Consider the following 22,349-nt stretch of genomic DNA (forward strand, 5'->3'; position numbering starts at 1 on the left):
TTGCACATAAAAACGAAACCTAATAGCATAATTTAGTCTCGCATCCCTGCTTTTTATGTCTGTAACCCAATAAGTTCTTCATCCTCAAGTGCCTATTCAATTCCCTTTTAAATTCAGTTCACCCTCTTTTCTGGTAGCATGCTCAAGATCCTGACAATTCAGTGAAAAAAAATTCTCCTCCCTGCCATCCAGCTATTTTGCCAATCATTTTAAACCTTGGCCTCTGAATAATGACACAATTACAAGATGGAATTGTTTTTCTGGATGTGCTCTACCAAAACCCATCAGTTTGAAAGGCACCTATTAGGTCATCTCTTAACCCTCTCCATTTCAGGAACAGAGTAAGTGCTGCTTCCTTGTGTCTTATTGAGCCGCTGCATTAAATGTAAATACATACATGATAAATTAATACTGGCAACATCATTAATTTATCATACATGTATTTGCATGTAATGTGTAGCAGCATGAGTGCTAACATCTCCCCACCACTCAAGCCCATTATTTCCAGTAACATTCCCTCACTCTCCCACTGTATCCTTTTGAATACTGCCTTTACATCTTATCAGATGTCTGATACCTCCATAACACTCCAGCTGAGATCTAACCAACTGATTTCTAAAGTTCAATGTTTGCTTTGTTTTCATACTTCATGCCTCTATTCATAAAATATTAAGATCTACAACTAACAAAATGCATTCTATTCACATTTTACTTTAAAAATAGTTTGCTTCCTCATGAATTGAAGAGAAATACAAAGTTTATCTCAATTTATTTTAAATACAGATACCATTGAACTACCCAGATATTGTTGCATGCATATTAATCGGCAACTATTTCACTCCTTGAAAAATACAAAACAATGGACCAGATTTTCACATTAGGATCAGAACACAGCACCCAAATAAAATCCAGATGCCAACCTTGCTCCCCAACTATTTTGGAGTGCAGTGTTCTAATTGCGTTCAAGTGTCCAATTGTGATATCAAGCATCTGCAGGAGATCCCTGCAGAATGCAAGCAGCAAAGACACCCAGAAGCCATGATGAGGGCCTTCCATTACCATATCAAAGAGAATGGGGAGAACAGCCCTCAAAGAAGTGTGACAATCCAGCCGAAAAGGTAAATGTGCACAAACTAGTGCAAGATCCTAGGGTAGCACAGTGGTTAGCACTGCTGCCTGACTGTGCCAGGGACCTGGGTTGCATTCTGGTCTTGGTGACTGCATGGAGTTTGCACACCCCCCCCCCCCTCCACACCACACCCCCCCCCTCCACACCACACCCCCCCCCTCCACACCACACCCCCCCCCTCCACACCACACCGCCCCCCCTCCACACCACACCGCCCCCCCTCCACACCACACCCCCCCCCCTCCACACCACACCCCCCCCCCTCCACACCACACCCCCCCCCCTCCACACCACACCCCCCCCCCTCCACACCACACCCCCCCCCCTCCACACCACACCCCCCCCCCTCCACACCACACCCCCCCCCCCTCCACACCACACCCCCCCCCCTCCACACCACACCCCCCCCCCACACCACACCCCCCCCCCTCCACACCACACCCCCCCCCCCTCCACACCACACCCCCCCCCCCTCCACACCACACCCCCCCCCCCTCCACACCACACCCCCCCCCCTCCACACCACACCCCCCCCCCTCCACACCACACCCCCCCCTCCACACCACACACCCCCCCCCTCCACACCACACCCCCCCCTCCACACCACACACCCCCCCCCTCCACACCACACACCCCCCCCCTCCACACCACACACCCCCCCCCTCCACACCACACACCCCCCCCCTCCACACCACACCCCCCCCCCTCCACACCACACCCCCCCCCCTCCACACCACACCCCCCCCCCCTCCACACCACACCCCCCCCCCCTCCACACCACACCCCCCCCTCCACACCACACACCCCCCCCCTCCACACCACACACCCCCCCCCTCCACACCACACACCCCCCCCCTCCACACCACACCCCCCCCCCTCCACACCACACCCCCCCCCCTCCACACCACACCAACCCCACCCCCCACCCGTGTCTAAGTGGATTTCCTCCGGTTTCGTCCCACAGTCCAAAAATGTACAGGTTCAGTGGATTGGCCTTGCTAAGTTGCCCTTTAGTGTCCCAAGATGTGCAGACGGATTAGCCATAGTAATGTGTGGGGTTACAAGGATGGGGAGGCGGTCTGAGTAAGATACTCTGTCAGTGAGTCTGTGCAGATCCAATGAGCCAAGTGGTCTCTTCGGTACAGTAGGGATTCTATGATTCTACAAGGGCCTGGTAACTTTCAATTCATTGAGAAACTTCCTTCTACACCCTGTTTCAAACATAACTACTGTGCACTGTCACCAAATTCACTTTTTAAAAAGTTGCAGTCCTGGCCTCTCCAGCCCATCTACAAGCGCTACAAGAAGCTTAATGGGCCATTAATTCAAGGACAGAGGGCTCCCAATTCCCTTCCATCATCCACAACCACCCCCCAGCACCACCATCCCATCTTCAATTTGAAAACGAGAAGGTATCCTCGAAGCAGAGTTCCAGATCCAGAGATACCCTCCAGAAACCTGATTTTTAAATGCGACCATATCTGACCCCACTGATAATCCACCTTGTTTCTTTCCATTGAAACTGTAAGACTAATGAAATTAGAAACTAATTTAAGCAGAACAATTGCTCCATTCATTGCAAGTAGATGTTCAACATCAATAAATCGATATATTCTTCAACAAGGTAAAAAGCTCTTATTCCCAACACAAATTGGTTTCATTTTGAGAAACAGCAATCTCAACAGTTCGACATTATTCCTTTCTTTTTGCTGTGTTTAATAAATTATTTCATCAGTTTGGTCTAAGAATTTTTTTTTAAAGGGAAGACAGTGTAGTGGTCACATCGCTGGACTGGTAATCCAGAGGCCCAGGCTAGTGCTCTGGGATATGGATTCAAATCTCTCCATGGTAACAGGAGGAATTTAAATTCAATTATTAAAATCAGAATTGTCTAGTAATGATGACCATAACAACCATCACCGAGTGAAAATCCATCTGGTTCGCTGTCATCCTTACCTAGTCTAGCCTACATGATTCAACTGCCTTCTGAGTTCAAGGGCAACAGATGCCGGTCTTGTGACGCCCACATCCACGATAGAACGTTTTAAAATCGTTTTCTAGATAAAGTATTATTCTAATTATAATTAGATGAATAATGAAATTGGCATTATTGGAATGTCAACTTTTTGTGCTACTTACAGCTCTTGCAGGATCACCAAAGTCTATCTTTAACCTTCCCATTGCCCGAATAATGGCAATAATAGACTGAATGGTGTTACTGTAGACAACAGCTTTATATTGTTTGCATTCTTCTTCTGAATAACCAGCCTCGTGTATAATCCTACAGACAAAAAACTGTAATGTAAAATTTACAAAGACAATCTGTCACAATAGAATAAGGAAAACTGGACACCTTTTCACCCACTTGCCCAGCAAAAAACTGTATACTTACTTCATTTGTTTAACAATAGTACTTTTGCCAGATTCACCAGCACCTGTAAGAGACAGAAACATCTTCAGTTGCACATTAACAATGTAAACAATTTTTTGCTCTTCCCCCATGCCCACTTAACATCACTGAAGTTTTGAACTGTAATCAAGCGAAAATGAATAAACAAAAACCAAGACGCTCAAGTCAGTCAGATCTTAAAGAGAATTGAATATTCTGATCCATGCATAAAAATGAATGCACAGGCATTAAATCAGGGACAGATTAAATCATAAAGTACTTCCGCCTTGTATGAAGTAGTTATATCAATATTAAATAAAAAGCAAACCAAAAGTTGGGAGCGTTCAACATTTACTGAAAAAAGTTCAGCACATTGTTTTAAATGTTAATTACTGCCGATGAGCTTGAATACAGCTCAAGTGGCCTTTTTGTAGTCAGTAATGCCTGAGTCGAGAGGTTGTGCAATCAAGTCCCACCATGGACTATAGATTTCAGCACAAAATCTTGGGTAACACCTAAGTATAATATTGGGGGAACTGCTGCACGATATCTTCCAGAGTGAGATTAAAAAATACCATGGCGTTATCTCCAGCTCTCCCTACTCACATCTCAACCAAGATCACTAACGAAACAGATCAGGTTATAGCACAGTACAGTTTGTGGGGCTTGTCATGCACGTACTTGCTATGTTGTAATGATACACTTCCAGAAACTCCATTAGTGAAAACTAAAAGGATTAAATAAGAATTGTTCAGCAGCCTACAACAACTGCATGGCTGCACCTAGGTCCCCTATATATCTCCTGCTTAAGAGGGCTTCACAGCCTGGCGCAATTACTCAGTGAGCCCCAAATGGTCCTCCAAACCAGGTGACCCTTTTCTGCTGTGTTGCCCTTAAAAGGACGATCACCACACATGGTGCTTGCATTATAACAGTGAAAACATTTCAAAACTACTTAATTGACTGTTAAATGCTTTGATATATTTCAAGGTCAAGAAAGGCATCACATAAATGCCATTTTCTTTCTTTAGGATTTCTCTTGAATTAGAGATAGGAGCAAGCATATAATCAGCCAGATATTAGTTGCAGCACCCAATGGCTCATTATTGCACATTTCCAGAAAGCCTTTGACAAAGTGCCAGCGTGGATAGAAGATTGGCTAACAGACAGAAAGAACGCAGAGAATGAGGATACGGGAGCCCTTTTCAGGATGGCAACTGGTAACTAGTAGTGTTCCACAGGGGTCAGTGATGGGACCACAACTTTTCACAATATACATTAATGATTTGGAAGATAGAACTGAAGGCATGGTTGCTAAATTTGCAGATGATACAAAGATATATAGAGGGACAGGTAATGTTGAGGAAGTGAGGAGGCTGCAGAATGACTGGGACAGGCTAGGAGAGTAGGCAAAAAAGTGGCACATGGAATATAATGAGGGAAAGTGAGAGGTTATGCACTTTGGTAGGAAGAGAGGCATAGACTATTTTTGAAATGGGGGAAGGCTTCAGAAATCTGAAGCACAAAGAGACTTGGGAGTTCTGGTTCAGAACTCTCAAGTTAACATGCAGGTTCAGTTGGTAGTTAGGAAGGCAAATTCAATATTAGTATTCATTTCTAGAGACCTAAAATACAAGAGCAGGGATGTACTGCTGAGATGTAAAAGATTCTGGTCAGACCAAATTTGGAATATTGTGGGCAGTTTTAGGCCCCATACCTAAGGAAGGATATGCTGGCCTGGGAGGGGGTCCAGAGGAGATCCACAAGAATGATCCCAGGAATGAAGGAATGAATATGAGGAGCAGTTGAGGAGTCTGGGCCTATATTTGATGGCATTTAGAAAAATGAGGGGAGAAATCAAACTTATAGAACACAGAGGCCTAGATAGAGTGGGCATGGAGAGGATGATTTCACTAGTGGGAGAAACTTGAACTCGAAGGCACTGAGGTGAGGAGGAATTCCTTCTGCCAGAGGGTGGTAAATCTGTGGAACTCATTCTCACTGTGGAGGCTAGGTCATTGAGTTTCTTTAAGGAAAAGATAAATAGGTTCTTGATCAAAAAGGGAATCAAGGGTTATGGGGAGAAGGCAGGAGAATGGGGATGGGGATCAGGTCAACCAAGATTGAATGGCAGAGCAGATTTGATGGACCGAATGGCCTAATTCAGCTCCTCTATCTTATGGTCTTATTGACCCCATTACAAGAGTCTAAAGGAAGGAGTAATGAAACATACATTCTCTGCTGTAATTATGCCCCAATAAAACAAGATTTAAAAAAGCAAAGCGCGTGCAATATTGTAGTAGAAAACATTTTCAGCATCATGCATGCCCAGGACCACGTGGAAGCATTAGGTTCAATGGCCCATCAACCTGATAGGCTCTACAAAGCTGCCAACTCAAATATTTGGAATGTTCTTTGTCTTCAATTTTCTCTAAGCCCCATTTAGTAGAGGGGAGCAAAGCAGCAGCTCTGCCATCTGACTTATAACAACTAGTACACCAAACTGCTTGCTTCCTCAAACAATAATGCAACTTTCCTGTATTTCCATCCTATAACCTTTTCGTTTCTATACTTAATTTGCATTCATCCCACAAATATTCCTCTGAGGCCATTCCCTTAAAATACTGTTAGCTAGCTTTTCTCTGAAGTAATTAATTCTGTGCCCTTAAACCCGCCCTTGTAGATTAGATGATAAAAAGAAAATGTTCTGCATCTGCATTTCAAAAGGATTTGGTGGATAGTTCATAATTTTAGTAAAATCAAGATTTAGGATATTAAAAGGAATGTGGCAACACAAATGCAAACCTGGCCAAGAACTGGAAACAGCGATAGCAAATTCTTGGGACGATACGGATGCAAATTTGCAGACAGAAAAAGTGATTGCAAGAGAACACATGATAGCTAAATTGGGAAGACTGGGTGAAAATTAGTGCAGGTAACTGATATATTTTTGGCAAAATACATAGCTGAAATATTCATAAAGCTTTCACCATTTAATAAGAGGACCACAAACTAGGGGCTCAGAATCACAAATCTTAAAAAGAAGCTAATCAAATTACTAAAGTATGGAATCCTAGATTTTATAAATAGCATTGGTACGTCAAATGCAGATTGTAAGGCTAATGCTGGAATTGGTTAGGCTTCAGTTAGAACGCTGTGGTTACTTTAGAATGCCCTCTTCTAGGATATTAATGCCATCAAGAGGGTATAAAAGAAATACATCAAGATAAATCAGGTTAAAGAGGGAAGAGCAGCCTTTTTCAAATTTTCAATAACTTCTATTCCAGGGAAATGTTGATAATTATGAAAATTTTAGAAAAAGTAAATAAAGAAAATATTTATCAACTGATGTATTAATGGATAGAGGACATATGAAGTGTTTTAAGATATCATGAGAAGTAAAAGTATATCAATGCAAGCTGTCAAATAACCTGGCCAAAGCAGCTTCTGAAATCTTTACACAAAAGATGGCCGTTTCCCCCACCCACTGAATTCCCACGTGAACCTAATCTGCAACTCACCCAGTCTCTGTTGCATTCTAATGGTGTCATCCATCTTATCACGTGCCCCTTCCTGCCCCAATAGTTATTAATTGTCTGCAGTCACTGGTGTTAAGTTACTTAATTTGACTTGAGTATTGCTGAAAAAACCCTCTGTCAAAGCTTTTAGCCTTGAAAAAAACCCTCTGCCAAAACTTTTAGCCTTCCATTCATCAGGACAAATAAGAATGCCAGAGTCCATTTTCCAACCATCCAGTATTCTATTTCTCATGTAGTATAAATTGTTATTCCTTCTAAAATTTGGTAATCTTGCACCTGTCTTGAGTGTAGGATGAAGAGCTTCAACAGCATGTCTCTTTTTTCAGCAATTAGAATTTTATTGGATTATTCGAAGTTGTTCAAACAACGTATCTTTGAATTAACAGAAATCTATCAAGCTTGCTTTAAAGATTGACATCAGTTTTTTTTCTGATCATATACCAAATGTAAAATGATTCTGAAATCCATTTGGTAATACGTCAATTGAAACTAACCTACAACTTTTCTGAATTATAACCATATCGACCACATTTGACTTTTTCCATGAGACTTCTCATAGGCAATACTCAAACATTTGTTTCCATCTAAGCATTTTTTAAATAAACAGGTACTTCTGGCTCAGGGACACATACAGCATGGTTTCAAAAAGCAGTCTGACTCAAAAGGTTTTGAAACAGCTAGTTGCTAAAAATGCAATTTCTAATTATAGAAAACTAACCGAAAACTTGCACGTAAAGCAACTCTCTTGTACTGCAAGCTCCAGTAAAAGGAATTAAGAGACTGAATAAACAATGATCCAAAAGTCCAAGCTAATCTTAGCTATGCACTTAACATGATCTGTTTATAAGAATTAGATTATAATAGGTCTCTATCCCATTGACAAAATGGTATTAAGGCCCTCCCAGTATTTCAGTTGATTTATCCAGTATGTATTTGAGCAGAGCGAAATACGAAAACAATAGATAAAGGTATTGGATATCAATATAATTTTGTCATATTTCTGGAATTCTTCAATATGACCTGGGGATAAACATTCCATATATTCCATAATTTAACCACAATTCTCTAAATTAGAGAAGAAAAAGTGTTGAGTTATTGCACTTTAGCTTTCTCCAAGTAAACTTGTAAATTCAAGTGGCCAACTTCTTTCTTGACCTTTAAGCTCTTCAAAAAAGAATGACAACTATTTCAGCCAATAGGATATCATCTACATAATTAGGTTCATGAATTTGATTTATTATTGTCACATGTATTAACATAATGAAAAGTATTGTTTCTTGCGGGCTATACATACCATTCATACAGAAGGAAACGAAAAAGTGCAGAATGTAATGTTACGGTCATAGCTAGGGTGTAGAGAAAGATCAACTTAATGCAAGGTAAGTCGATTCAAAAGTCTGACAGTAGCAGGGAAGAAGCTGTTCTTGAAGGATTGGAGGCTCCATTCATCAAACTTCAAATGCTCTTTACTGCCTTTTCAATCAACTCTGGTGTTAGATTGTATCCTACCCGCTTAGATTCCTACAGTCATAGATTTGAGTTCTGGAACTCTCAAAAAAAAAGTACAGACTATCTTTCCAATAAAACTTAAGATTTTCCCATTACACTATTTTGAATGGATCTTATTTGCAGATAAGCAATTGCAATCTAGAAATTTTACTAAGTTTTCAACATCTTAATTTTTAGTTGGCCACAAAAATGTCAAATTGTTAGATTACTGCCCAACTACAATTGCCAAATGTGAACTACTTTGTTTTCAGAACTGTATTTTAAAAACAGAACCAAAAACATCACTTTTATTTAAGAATAAACACAAATTTAAAGTATTATTGGATTTCATGTAAACAATGCTTGCTCATAGAAAGAGCGCATATATTAGTGCTAATATATTAGTCACAATATAATGAAATTTTATTTTATTAACAAATGCCATTTGAAATCATTGCTTTAAAATTAGCTAATCCAATCATGTAATGTTCACTTTTCAAGCCATAGAGTCCTTAAGCATTCACTGCAGAAGGCTGAAAATATATTGCATGGCTAAAATGTTTTATTGATAATATTTCTCAGGAGAAATAAAATCAAATGGAGTGAAGCATCTATTTTATAGCCAACAAAATTAAGAATAGTAAAATCACACTTAACGTTTTTCAATGCAAGCACAGAATTTATTCCCAAGACTTATTCCTAGTTTAAATTGTGCCTTGCAAATAGTTTCATAAATTTTATACACTTTCGATCAGAGGGGAAGGAACTTGTAAATACTCATGCCATCAACAATTACTGACAGGATAATATTGAAACAGGCTCATTAAAACTCTCAGACCCATTATTTGGAGTTTTGCACATACACTGAAACCAAGCAAAGAAGCACAATAACTACACAAATTCATATGATAGAACAATTATGTCTGTGCTTCCTGCAATGCAATGAATTAGCAAAACAGATTTAAAATCAAGCACATTCAATTATGTCCACAAAACAATTTATTTACTACTTAGTGTCTTCCTACATTGAGTCAAGGGTGAACCCCATTCGTGTAAACATGTTGTAAAACTCCCTATTTAATTGTATAAATTTCTACCTACAATCTCTATAATCTAAAGAGGCAAATAACCCAGACAGATAACTACAATATTCTGCTGCAATCAAGTCAGATCCAGTCAGGTATAATCCTAGCATTGAGATTTATTCAAGTAAATCATATAATACCAAGATAAATCAAAAATAAGCATTTACACTCTATTCCTAATGCCTGGAAATGTGCCTCAAGGAAAAGTACAAGTATCTTAGATATTTCACGCATGCTCATTCTGCTTAAATAGATAAAGGAAGACAATTTCCCCAGTTAAAACCTTAAAAATTGATTGGCTTCAATTATAGCTTCATGATTTTCCACAGAATTGCACTGAAATTTTTAAAACAAATTTTGAAATCAACATTGAAAGGCATAAAATTCTTCTGAAAAATCACTTGCAAAAGATGAAATTATTTCCAACTCGCATAGTCCCTTTTAAAAAAGTTAAAAAGGGGGGTAGGGTGCGGGGTGGTGGTTGTATGTGATATGAGCACAGGAATGACTGTGTTTTCACAAGCTATGACACTACTCAATCCTTTCATTTATTCTGATGCATAAGTACATAATCATGGAGTGAAACTCAATACTATGTCCTTGGAACATTTTTGGTTAGGTTTTGTGAAAAAGTGCTAAGTAACGAAAATCCTCAATGGAAAGAAAAAGCAAGAGGCAGCTGAGCCCTCAATACGGCAATTTGATCAGTAAACTAACTGGTACCTAAGAAAAACCAAGCAGCATGCCTTAATGACTATTGGCCGGTGACTCTGACATCCATCATTATGAAGTGCTTCAAAAGGCTAGTCACGTCACGAATTAATTCCAGCTTCCCTCCCAGACTACCTGGATCCACTACAGTTTGCCTACCGCTGCAACAGGTCCACAGCAGACGCCATCTCCCTGGCCCTGCACTCAACCCTGGAATACCTAGATAACAAGCCACCTATGTCAGACTCCTATTTATTGACTAAAACTCAGCCATCAACACCATTATTCCCATGAAACTCATCTCTAAACTCCATGGTCTGCACCTCCCTCTGTGACTGGATCCTGAATTTCCTAACTCACAGACTACAATTAGTAAGGATAGGCAACAACACTTCCTCCACGATCATCCTCAACACCAGTGCCTCAGAAGGCTGCGGTCTCAGTCCCCTATTATACTCCTTATACACCTATGACTGTGTGGCCAAATTTCCCTCCAATTCAATTTTCAAGTTTGCTGACAACACTACCCTGCTGCCTCTCAGTATTAGGGACCTAGGTTCAATTCCGGCTTGGGTCACTGTCTGTGTGGCGACCTTGATATTGAATGATGGGGAAGTATGCTTTGATGCGAGAATATTTGGTGATCAGCCTTTTCTATGCTTGTGTCAATATCCTATATTCACCTTGACTGAATACACAATGGCAGTAGTTACTTTGAAAAGACTGGAGTTCAGGTTACTTGGCTGTCTCTGGTATCCTGTAAACGAGGACATCCATCATTATGCTATGTACTCATAGTTTTATCTTGTTATCCTGTTTTTGCTCCAATCTCTGAAACATCCTTTCATTGGTTGTATTCTTGGAGGTGCCATTTGCAATGAATGATCTGAATGAAATGCATTGGTACTTGCATCTCTTTCTATATATGTGGAAAAATGATTATGCTGTACTATACTAATTCTTGAGAGTTTGTTGCATTGTTTGTAAAAATGGGAAAAATCTTCAATGAGAATATATAAAAAAGGTAAAAATAAATTTTAAAAACAAAAACATACTCTGGATGTCACCATCTTCAATGTGTATAGTGATCACTTTTACAATGCCTTTCTTTTGTGCTTCCGAATAATGAAACCAATTTCTTAAAATCCTTGCTCGTTTTCAGATGCCTCAATCATTCTTTACAAGAATCCAGGAAATGGCTGAAATTCAAGTTGGTAAGTAAAGTTTGTGTGCTGAACATGTTAAGTTCTATGCTGTAATAATGTAAAAGCGATTACATTTGCTATCTAATGTGCAACGCCATTTTGGATAAGACCAATTACATTCAAAATCCTGCACTGCAACATGTATGTTATTAGCTCATTTTCCACAATGGTGTGTCATTATACTTGGACCATGTTGTGTTTAGATGAGGCGACCATTACTAAGCAAATGTTCAACAAATGCAGGTTTGGAAAGGAATAGGCATAATCCATGACCGAAAAATCTGCTGGCATTTACCATGAGCTTCATTAGCATCTTTGTCAAGGGACTGATGTCAACCAGTATCCATGATAAGGAAGAAAAACGTTGGTAGAGGAAATAACAAGAAAAATAAATGATATTGTTATATATCTACAATGCGCATACTGAAATACACATTCACTTTAAAGGTATGCATCATCTGAAGACAAAAGCCCTCTTCCAAAACCCCCAACAGCAAATGGAAGAAATTCAGTTATAGTTACTTTCAAACAATTGCATTTTGTTTTTAAGAGGGCACTTTCAGACAAAAACTTTAATAATGCTTCAGTAAAAAAAACATTTTGGTAAAATGATTGTAAACAAGGAAGGCCATTTACTTTAAATCAACCATCTAAAATGGTGGCATTTCTTCAGTGCGAACTAAAGTCACCATAGCCCCAGATGACCATAGGCTGCTCTTCCTTTTGGAGGTGATTTAACCTGAGGATCACTGCACCTCAGGTAAGGGGCAAGGTTGAGACAGCAGGCCTTCATGAAAAACCTCAGCTAGTACAGAAACTGGACCCTTGCTGCTGGCGTTGTTCTGCATCACAAACCAGCTGCCCAGCGTACTGAGGTAACTGGCCCTGATTAATATAGCATTCAGTTGGCTCTTTGGCGATACTTCACTCTACTACTTTAGGATCAATTGTGTGTGAAAAACTTCAGACACTAGTTCTAAATATAAGAACATAAGAAATAGGAGCAGGAGTAGGCCATCTAGCCCTTCGAGCCTGCCCCACCATTCAACAAGATCATGGCTGATCTGAAGTGGCTCAGTTCCACTTTCCCGCTTTCTCCCCATAACCCTTAATCCCCTTGCCTACCGAAAACCTATCTACCCGCGTCTTAAATATATTTAGCGAGGTAGCCTCAACCACTTCAACAGGCAGAGAATTCCAGAGATTCACCACCCTTTGAGTGAAGAAGTTCCTCCTCAACTCCGTTCTAAACTGCCCCCCACCCCCTTATCTTGAGGCTGTGCCCTCTAGTCCTGCTGTCCTTTCTGAGCGGGAAGAACCTCTCCACCTCTACCCTATCCATCCCTTTCATCATCTTATACGTCTCTGAGATCTCCCCTCATCCTTCTAAACTCTAACGAGTACAAGCCCAGTCTACTCAGCCTCTCCTCATAGCTCAACCCCTTCAACTCCGGTATCAGCCTAGTGAACCTCCTCTGCACTCCCAAGGCCAAAATATCCTTGCGCAGGTGCGGCGACCAAAACTGCACACAGTACTCCAGCTGCTGCTTCACCAGTGCCCTGTACAGTTGCAGCAAGACCTCACTACTTTTATATTCAATCCACCTCACTGAGGGCCAGCATCCCATTTGCCTTCCTGACCACCTGCTGCACCTGTAGGCTGGGTTTTTGCGACTCATGCACAAGGACCCCCAGGTCCCTCTGCACCGTAGCATGCTGCAGCTTTTTGCCCTGTAAGTAGTAATCCTTCCTACCATTATTTCTACCAAAGTGGATAACCTCACACTTGCCAACACTGTATTCCATCAGCCAGGTCCTTGCCCACTCGCTCAGCCTATCTAGATCCCTCTGCAGACTTTCCACACCCTCCACACAATTTGCCATTCCACTTATATTTGTGTCATCAGCAAATTTCGACACCTTACTCTCGGCTCCCTCCTCCAGATCATCTATATAAATGGTAAATAGCTGAGGCCCCAGCACCGATCCCTGGGGCACTCCACTAGTCACCAACCGTCAATCCGAATAGCACCCATTGACACCCACTCTCTGCCTCCTATTTGACAGCCAATCCCCTATCCACACTAACACCCTACCCCCAACTCCATGCCCCCTAACCTTCTGTAACAACCTTTCGTGCGGCACCTTATCAAACGCCTTCTGAAAATTGAGAAACACCACATCCACCGGTTCCCCTCTATCCACCGCACTAGACACATCCTCATAGAATTCCAATAAATTCGTCAGACACGACTTCCCCTTAACAAAACCGTGCTGCGTCTGTTCTATCAAACAATTCTCCTCAAGATGCCTCGCTATTTTCGCCTTGATGACGGATTCAAGCATTTTTCCTACAACAGACGTTAAACTAACCGGCCTATAATTCCCTGCCTTTTGCCTGCTACCCTTTTTAAACAGCGGCGTAACGTTAGCTGTTTTCCAACCTTCCGGCACTTCCCCGGAATCCAGCGAGATTTGGAAAATAATCACCAAGGCATCCACTATTACCTCCGCCATTTCCTTCAGAACCCTTGGATGCATTCCATCTGGTCCTGGTGACTTGTCCACCATCAGTCCCTCTAGTCTGTCGAGCACTGCCTCTCTAGTAACAATGATCTCATTCAGGCCCTCCACTCCTACCATCTTTCCATCGTTGACACCCAGCAAACTATTCGCGTCCTCCTCCGTGAAGGCCGAAGCAAAAAAGTTATTCAAGGCCTCGGCCATTTCCTCATCCCCCACCACTAAATCCCCCCTCTCATCCTCTAAGGGTTCAACATTCACCCTAGCCAGCCTTCTCCTTTTTATATATTTATAAAAACTCTTACTATCCTTTTTTATATTTAGCGCTAGCCTAGCTTCATAGTTTAACCTTCCTTTCTTTATCAACTTCTTCGTCATTCTTTGCTGATATTTAAACCTCTCCCAATCCTCTTCTCGCCCACTACTCTTAGCCACTCTAAACGCTTCAGCTTTTAATTTAATACTCTCCTTTATCTCCTTCATTATCCATGGCTGATTATCTCTCCTCCTACGATCTTTTTTTACTATCGGAATAAATTTCTGCTGAGCACCAAGAAAGATCTCCTTAAAGATCCTCCACTGTTCCTCAGCAGACCTACCGACCAATCTGCTCCCCCAATCTACATTCACCAATTCCTCTCTCATCTTATCGTACTCCCCTCTGTTCAAACAAAGGGCACAGGTCTGGGATCCTACTTTCTCCTCCTCCATCTGCATCAGAAACTCCACCATACAATGATCACTCTTCTCAAGAGGGTCCTTCACCACTAGGTCCCTAATTCTACCTGCCTCATTACATAACACCAGATCTAAGATAGCTCGCTCCCTCGTCGGCTCCAACACACACCGTTCAAGGAAACTATCCTGGCAGCATTCCAAGAACTCATCTTCAAGCCCACCACGTCCAACATAAGTCGACCAATCAATATGTAGATTGAAATCCCCCATAATTATCGCCGTACCATTCCTGCACGCAGCATTTATTTGTGCGTTTATAACCCACCCCACCTCCAGGTCATTATTTGGGGGCCTATAGACAACACCCACCAGCGTCTTCCTCCCCTTGCTGTTCCTAATCTCCACCCACAACGATTCCACATTTTGCTCTTTGGCGCCTATATCTTCCCTTACTACCACCCTGATACTATCCTTAATCAGCAGAGCTATCCGCACCTCCCCCCCCCCTCTTTTTCCTCCCATCTATCCTTCCTAAACACTTGATACCCCTGGACATTCAGCTCCCAGTCCCTGTCACCTTGCAACCACGTCTCTGTAATGACCACCAGATCATATCCATTTGTGCTGATCTGCTTTCATTAACAAAAGTTACTCTCGTTTAGGCAAGGAAACCTGACACAATATATCTAAAGTATAAATTTATTAGCACAGAGTCCACTCTGATTAGAAGAATGTTAGTAATAGATTGGTGTAACTCTATATTGCATGCAACTTGCAGTGGAAAAGTCATCACATTTTAACAATCCATGGCACCTCAAATGGATCAGTGATTGTTGCCTGGTTTCCCAAGATGTCAATTAAACAGATGATTAACAGTTGTATGGTCAGGTTTAGCATGCCATCTATAACAGGATATAGCTGAACATAGGATATAGCTTATGTTTCTGGTTAATGAAATGTATTCTTTTTTGACATTGATTTAATAGGATAATCAATTGCCTTTACAATCAACCTTTTGATGATCAGCTTTAAGCTCCTAACAATCTATAAGACAGTATTCACATCAAGAATACCCAATTTACTTTCTTTTATTAAAAGGTTCTGGTGGAAGCATTGAACAAGTAGTTAACAACAACATATTGGAAATCCTACAGTAATACAGCAATAATGAGTGGTCTAGTAGACAGTTGGAGTACTACTCAATTCTCATTTTTCCACACGTGAAATCTGGCATTTTACTTAATTTAACTAGAAAACATTTCCAACCCTTGAGCTGTCTTAAGAAGCCTAGAGATTCCCAATGTCAGGTACCCCAATTAGTAAAATTTATTCTCTGCAGTATCTTCAAAAAAGTAGCACTACTTCTCATTATCACAAAGATGCTCAAGAATGCATGCATTTCAGGAATCCAACATGATAGAAACCATTTAATCACCTTCACAAATTGCTATTCATTCTCATATATTTCATAAATGATTTCCCCTTCTCCTTTAACTTACACACTCCAACTAAATAATCAAAGCTTTCAGATGCAAGTGCATCATTTCTTCAAAATAATCAATGTAACCACCATTGTTAGCTGGAAGATTAAAGTCCGAATTTGCAATGAACAGAATCTTAATTAGGAGTTTTTGAAAGTAATAAATTTTGGTTTGGATTCCAACTCCATTGTCACCTTAATGAAGAAGAGGAAAGTAAGCCAAGTCATTGTCTGAAGGTGAATGGTGGATTATTCAGCAATATTGAATGAGAAATAGATTTGGCAAAGGTAAATCTGAGTTTCAATTTATATTTTGCAGTTTCCGAATTATCATTTTGTCAAATGGTTATTACCTAGTAGTATTTATCTGTTTTCATTTCCTAAGGCAGCTACCCACAGTAGTGTACTGTTCCGCAGGCACTGCAAATCCTTCCACTCTTCAGCTAACTATCCTTCTAGGATATGACTGTAGAAAGGCATAATGCCTTCAACAACTACAATTATTTACTAACAGCATTACAAGATAGCAATAGAGATAAGGAAACTTGGCTAGTTTTTCCTTTTCCTTATCCCCATTACAGGCTAATTGTAATATCCCCACCATTGCCTTGATCAAGATTAGCTACATATGCACATGACAATCAGCCTTCATGTTCCGTATATATTTATCTACTGAAAAAGTTGTGCTCCAGGAACAGAGATTGACTTAAAACTTGAGATCGCAAGGCTCAAAAAGACAGGGGCCTTTATCTTGCGATTTACAGAAATCTTTGAAGCTTGAAGGTAGCCAAGAAAATCATTTTCAAAAATCAATCATCAAGGTAAGGCCACAGGTGAAAATTCTGTAGTGCAAGTGAATCTCATTTTATGTTTGAATCCATAAATTAGTTCTAGGCACTGGTCCATGTTTTGAACCGGATTCTGGTAAGGCTTTTATAGAATTATAGCTATTTATAGAATTCCACCAAGTTCTATTTTAGTTGAAATGATTTTTTAAAAGCACTTCAATTAGCTTGAATTTAATGAGTAAACATATCTACCCAGCGACCCATTCCTTCATAAAACATCTCGAGTATTGTTATCACTTGACTTCCTGTCTGTAAACTTTTTGCAATCACAGTATTTCATTGCACAAGTAGTACACATACTTATCCACTATTTTTTAAACTTCAATTTTAAATCCATCCTTTAAAAGAAGTTGGTTATCAATCATCATATTAAAGCACAAATGCAACTGTCTCAATTTCCACGTTCCAGTTTGTTAATTGCTGCACTGAAGCTATGACCACATTTGTGATCAAAACAAGCTGACCTTTTACATTCAATAAGCATACAAGAACTTAGATTTACTTCAAGTCCTTCTGCTGGAAAAACTGGCAGATACCAGCACAATTCCACTTTTCTCTAAGTGACTCAAGAAAACCAAGATCAAATGCCCAGCAATGGAAAGGATTAGCTCACTACACATACAGACACAGATCATACTGGCCCAAATCACCCAGTATCCAGATCAGAGATGGAACAAAAGTTGGGAGATAAGCAATGGGAAGTTCTGACACAAGCTGAAATTTCCCAGGAAGTTTAAACTGCCAATCGGCTGCTTTGCACTGCAAAGGACCCTTGGTGAAAGTCTGCGTCAGATACTTGGGACCAGTTATGCAGGATTTACCTGGATACTTTACCTTCCATACCAACTAACCGGCTCCCAATCATTCACTCAATTCTTCACCTACACACCTTTTTCCCTCATTCAGCCTCACCCATCTACCTCACTTCCCCTTTCATCAAACTGACACTAAGATTTGGCCTGCTGCAAGTTCATGGGAGTAAAACAGCCATGCCTCATCTTCCCTCACCTCCCAGAAATATTACTTTAGAACACTGCATAAATTTGGCAACTGAATTATAACCTCTGAACTGTGGATAATGTTCTACAGAACAATCAACAAAATGTTAGATGTGCACAACTTTCATATAACTTTGTCAAACTTTCATAAACTGTGAAACAGTACAATTATTGATTTCACATCCTGCTGAATTTAGAATGGTACTTTTAAACAGGATAAAGTACTGGAGTTCACAAAAAACTTTTTACATATGTTAATCCAATTTGATCCAAATACATTAAGTAATGAATGATAAGGAATTGAAGCACTCAGTGCTGTGGGAAGAACAGGCCAACTCACGGGGCACTGACACTAAAGAGGGAGCTGTTCCATTGGTTTGGATTCCACTTAAACCGGGCTGGGACCAGCATTCTGTCAACTGTATAACTAGGGTTGGAGATGAGGTTTTGAACTAATAGGAGAGGGGTGAAGGATGAATTAGAAATTCAAAGTGAAAGGGTCAAGGCAACAGAACAGTGTAGCAATGTAGATAAAGGCAAGCAGAGTAGGACAGGAATGATAAAAGTGCATCAGCTAGTAAAGTCCATGTAGGCAAAGAAAACAAATGAAAGGCTCTTTATTCAAATATACAAACCAAAATAGATGAACCAGTGACACAAATCGAGGCAAGTGGCTTAGATCTATTTGCCATAACAAGAGTTAAGTTTAAAAGAAGACCAGGTTTTCACAGTAACTTCATTGCAGTGTTAATGTAAGCCTGCTTGTGACACTAATAAACTTAAGTTTGGAAAATAACTATTCCAGGGTATACTATTTTGAAAAGATGGTCAGAATAGAAACGAGGACATAGCCCTGATATATGGCATAAGGACATCAGTGAGGAAATACCTTGGCTCAGAAGATCAGAAAGCAAATTCAATATGGAGGAGATTAGAAATAGCAATAGACAGAAAATGCTGCGAGGAGTAGTTTACATCATCCTCTAAACAGTAGCTATACCTCTGGACAGAGCACCAAGCAAGGAATTATTGGAACATGCAAAGACAAAGTAACAATTGTAGGTGACTTGAATCTTCATATAGACTGGGTCAACTGGATGGTGAGATCGTAGAATGCATTTCTGCTAGTTTCCTGGTGCAACATATTGTGGAAACAACTAGAGACAAAGCTATTTTAGATCTGGCATTTTTAATGAGGGGAGGAAATTAGTAATCACGTTGTAAAAGATCCGTGGGAAATAGTGATCATTAATACAATTGAATTTGATATTAAGTTTGAAAGCAACATATCCCACACAATCACAAACAAGAATCTTAAACTTAAGCAAAGCCAATTACACAAGTATGAGAGGAGAGCTAGCTAAGGTTGATTGGTGAATAAACTAAAAGGTATAGTAGCAAATAAACAGCAAGAAACATGTAAAGAAACAATTCAAAATGTTAAACAAAAATACATTCTATTGAAAAAGTCAGCAAGAAAGATCCATTTGTGACTTATTAAGCTATAGTATTAGATTAAAAATGAAGTTTATGTTGCAAAGAATAGTGGTAATGAGGATTGGGACTGTTTTAGAAATCAGCAACCATTTGTTATCTTGCGTAGTAAACCTCAATGTGGCACCTTATCAAATGCCTTTTGGAAATCCAAGTATACACATATACTCCTTCCCCTTCATCCAACTTGGCTTACTTTAAAATTAGTTAAACACAATTTTTCTTTCAAAAAGCCATGTTGGCTCTGCCTCATCAGTGTTTTTATAACTATCCCTTTCTAACCTCCTTAATAATGGATTCTGGCACTTTTCCAGAAGGTGCCACAAAGATAAGGTTTCATTAAGCATGGCAATATACGAGTATGGACCGAAAATTAGTTAACAGACAAACAGCAAAGAGTAAGGATAAATGTGTCATTTTCAAATTCGCAAGTTATGATTAGCAGAGGGCCACAAAGGCTGGAGTTTCAGCTATTCATAATCTAAATTTACGACTTAACGGAGAGAAAAAGTAATATATTCACATTTGCTGATATGAAACTAGGCTGGGACACAAGCTGTGGAGGGGCTGCAAAGAGATTTAGACAGGATAAGTGGCTGGACAACAAAGTGGTAGATAGAGATAATGTGGGAATGAGATTATTCAATTTGATCATAAGAACAGTGGAACAGAATGTTTTCAAATGGTATGAAATTTGTAGATGCTGAAGTTCCGAGACACTTGGGTGTACTCATACAAGGAACAAAGTTAGTATGCAGAATCAGCAAGCAGTTAGGATAGCAAATGCCATGTTGGCCTTTATTGCAAAGGGATTGGAACACAAAGAATTCTGGTCACAACTGGTCAGGTCTCTGGTGACATCACACCTGAAATACTGTGTTCAGCAGGGAATATGCAGCAGCCAGGATGCAGCTAACCCAGCCCAGCATCCTGGACAGACATAAGAACATACATAAGAACATAAGAAATAGGAGCAGGAGTAGGCCACCTAGCCCTTCAAGCCTGCCCCACCATTCAATAAGATCATGGCTGATCTGTCATGGCTCAGTTCCACATTCCCACCCTCTCCCCATAACCCTTAATCCCCTCGCTTATCAAAAACCCATCAACCCGCGTCTTAAAAATATTTAGCGAGGTAGCCTCCACCACTTCAACGGGCAGAGAATTCCAGAGATTCACCACCCTTTGAGTGAAGAAGTTCCTCCTCAACTCCGTTCTAAACCGCTCCCCCCCCCCTTTATCTTGAGGCTGTGCCCCCTAGTCCTACTATCCTTTCTGAGCGGGAAGAGTCTCTCCACCTCTATCCTATCCATCCCATTCATCATCTTATACGTCTCAATGAGATCTCCCCTCATTCTTCTAAACTCTAACGAGTACAAGCCTAGTTTATTCAGCCTCTCCTCATAGCTCAACCCCCTCAACTCCGGCATCAGCCTAGTAAACCTCCTCTGCACTCCCTCCAAGGCCAAAATATCCTTGCGTAAGTACAGCGCCCAAAACAGGCATCATCTCAGCCTGAAAGAAGTCACGTGATTAAAGTTTCCACTTGTATTAATTTACTACTCATAAGGGTCTGTAGAGAGAAATGCATTAAATTATTTAAGGAAGAATATAGTTTTGTGGCAGCACAGCAAAGGTTCACCAGATTGGAATGAGAGGGTTTCCTACGATGAGAGGCTGAGCATATTGGGTCTAGATGCTGCACAGCTTAGAAAATTAAGATGTGATCTTTTTGAAGCATACAAGATTCAGAAAGAACTTGATAAAGTAAACATTAAAGATGTTTGCCAGCAGGGAATCTAGAACATGAAGACAACAGTCACAGGATAATGGGCTGGTCATTTAGGTCCGACGTGCAAAGAAATTCCTTCACTCAAAGGGTTATGAATCCTTGGAATTATTTATCCCTGAAGTTTATGGATGCTACATCATGAAATATATTTATGGCTATGACAGACAAAACGTTGGTCTCTAAGGGAATTAAAGGATATGGGGAGTGTGGAGGGGAAAAGTAGAGTTGAAGCTGTCATCATATTGAATGGCACAGCAGAATGCATGGTTATGTGATCTCCTCCCACTTTGATTGCCCATGTTCTTATATTCAACCAAAAACCATTTGTGCACACATACACTGCATGACATTTTCTAGCTTTACCAAATGCAGGAAAAAGGTTAGTGTACTAATATATACATCATGGGAATATGGGCGCTATCACGTGCCCAATGTGGTGTTGATTACTCAGCTTCTGTTTGCTTAGTCTATATCCAATTAGGTATAGCTAATGCTTTAGATAACAGTTTTAATGCCATTATGTTATCTAATCCAATAATCAGCTGCCATCCCAATTACTTGTTGTACCTATGAGGCAACAAACCCTCAAGGCAGCTTTCACATCATTACATATGAAAATACAAACATCAATATTGCCTCCTTCGACTAATCCATTACTAACATTAACTTTTTCAATACTCAATGTGCAGAGTAATATTTTCAATGTCAGACTGTACCAATTTCTTCAAAGTTCAAAGAAAATCCAATTTAGAAAACTGCCTATTAAATATGATAAACACGATGGGTATCACCAATAGTTTGCACTAAAGAAATCCTGCCCAAATCCTCCTCTCCATTTTATGAGTTACATATTTAAAGCAAGCCTTATCACCCTGAGAAAAAGTAATATTTAAATCACAAATTTGAGAAACATTACAACATAAAAAGATTAAAACTAAGTGCAATCGTACTACAAAATATGTTTGGACTTGCTTAGATTTTCACCTCCAA

General features: G+C 40.2%; 1 protein-coding gene across 1 annotated transcript in view; it reads right to left on the minus strand.

The window, feature by feature from the left end:
- Positions 1-22,349, minus strand: part of LOC145355390 (guanine nucleotide-binding protein G(i) subunit alpha-1) — a 41,718-nt gene that overhangs the window by 15,210 nt on the left and 4,159 nt on the right. Inside the window, exons 2-3 of the mRNA XM_080207417.1 lie at positions 3,522-3,564; positions 3,269-3,410 (exon numbers count right to left, since the gene is read on the minus strand). Of these exons, the coding sequence (XP_080063543.1) occupies positions 3,269-3,410; positions 3,522-3,564 (185 nt within the window). The remainder of the gene's footprint in view (positions 1-3,268; positions 3,411-3,521; positions 3,565-22,349) is intronic.

This window comes from Carcharhinus amblyrhynchos, chromosome 19 (genome assembly GCF_965287045.1).
Source record: "Carcharhinus amblyrhynchos chromosome 19, sCarAmb.v2.hapA, whole genome shotgun sequence".
In the NCBI taxonomy this organism is placed as follows: Eukaryota; Metazoa; Chordata; class Chondrichthyes; order Carcharhiniformes; family Carcharhinidae; genus Carcharhinus; species Carcharhinus amblyrhynchos.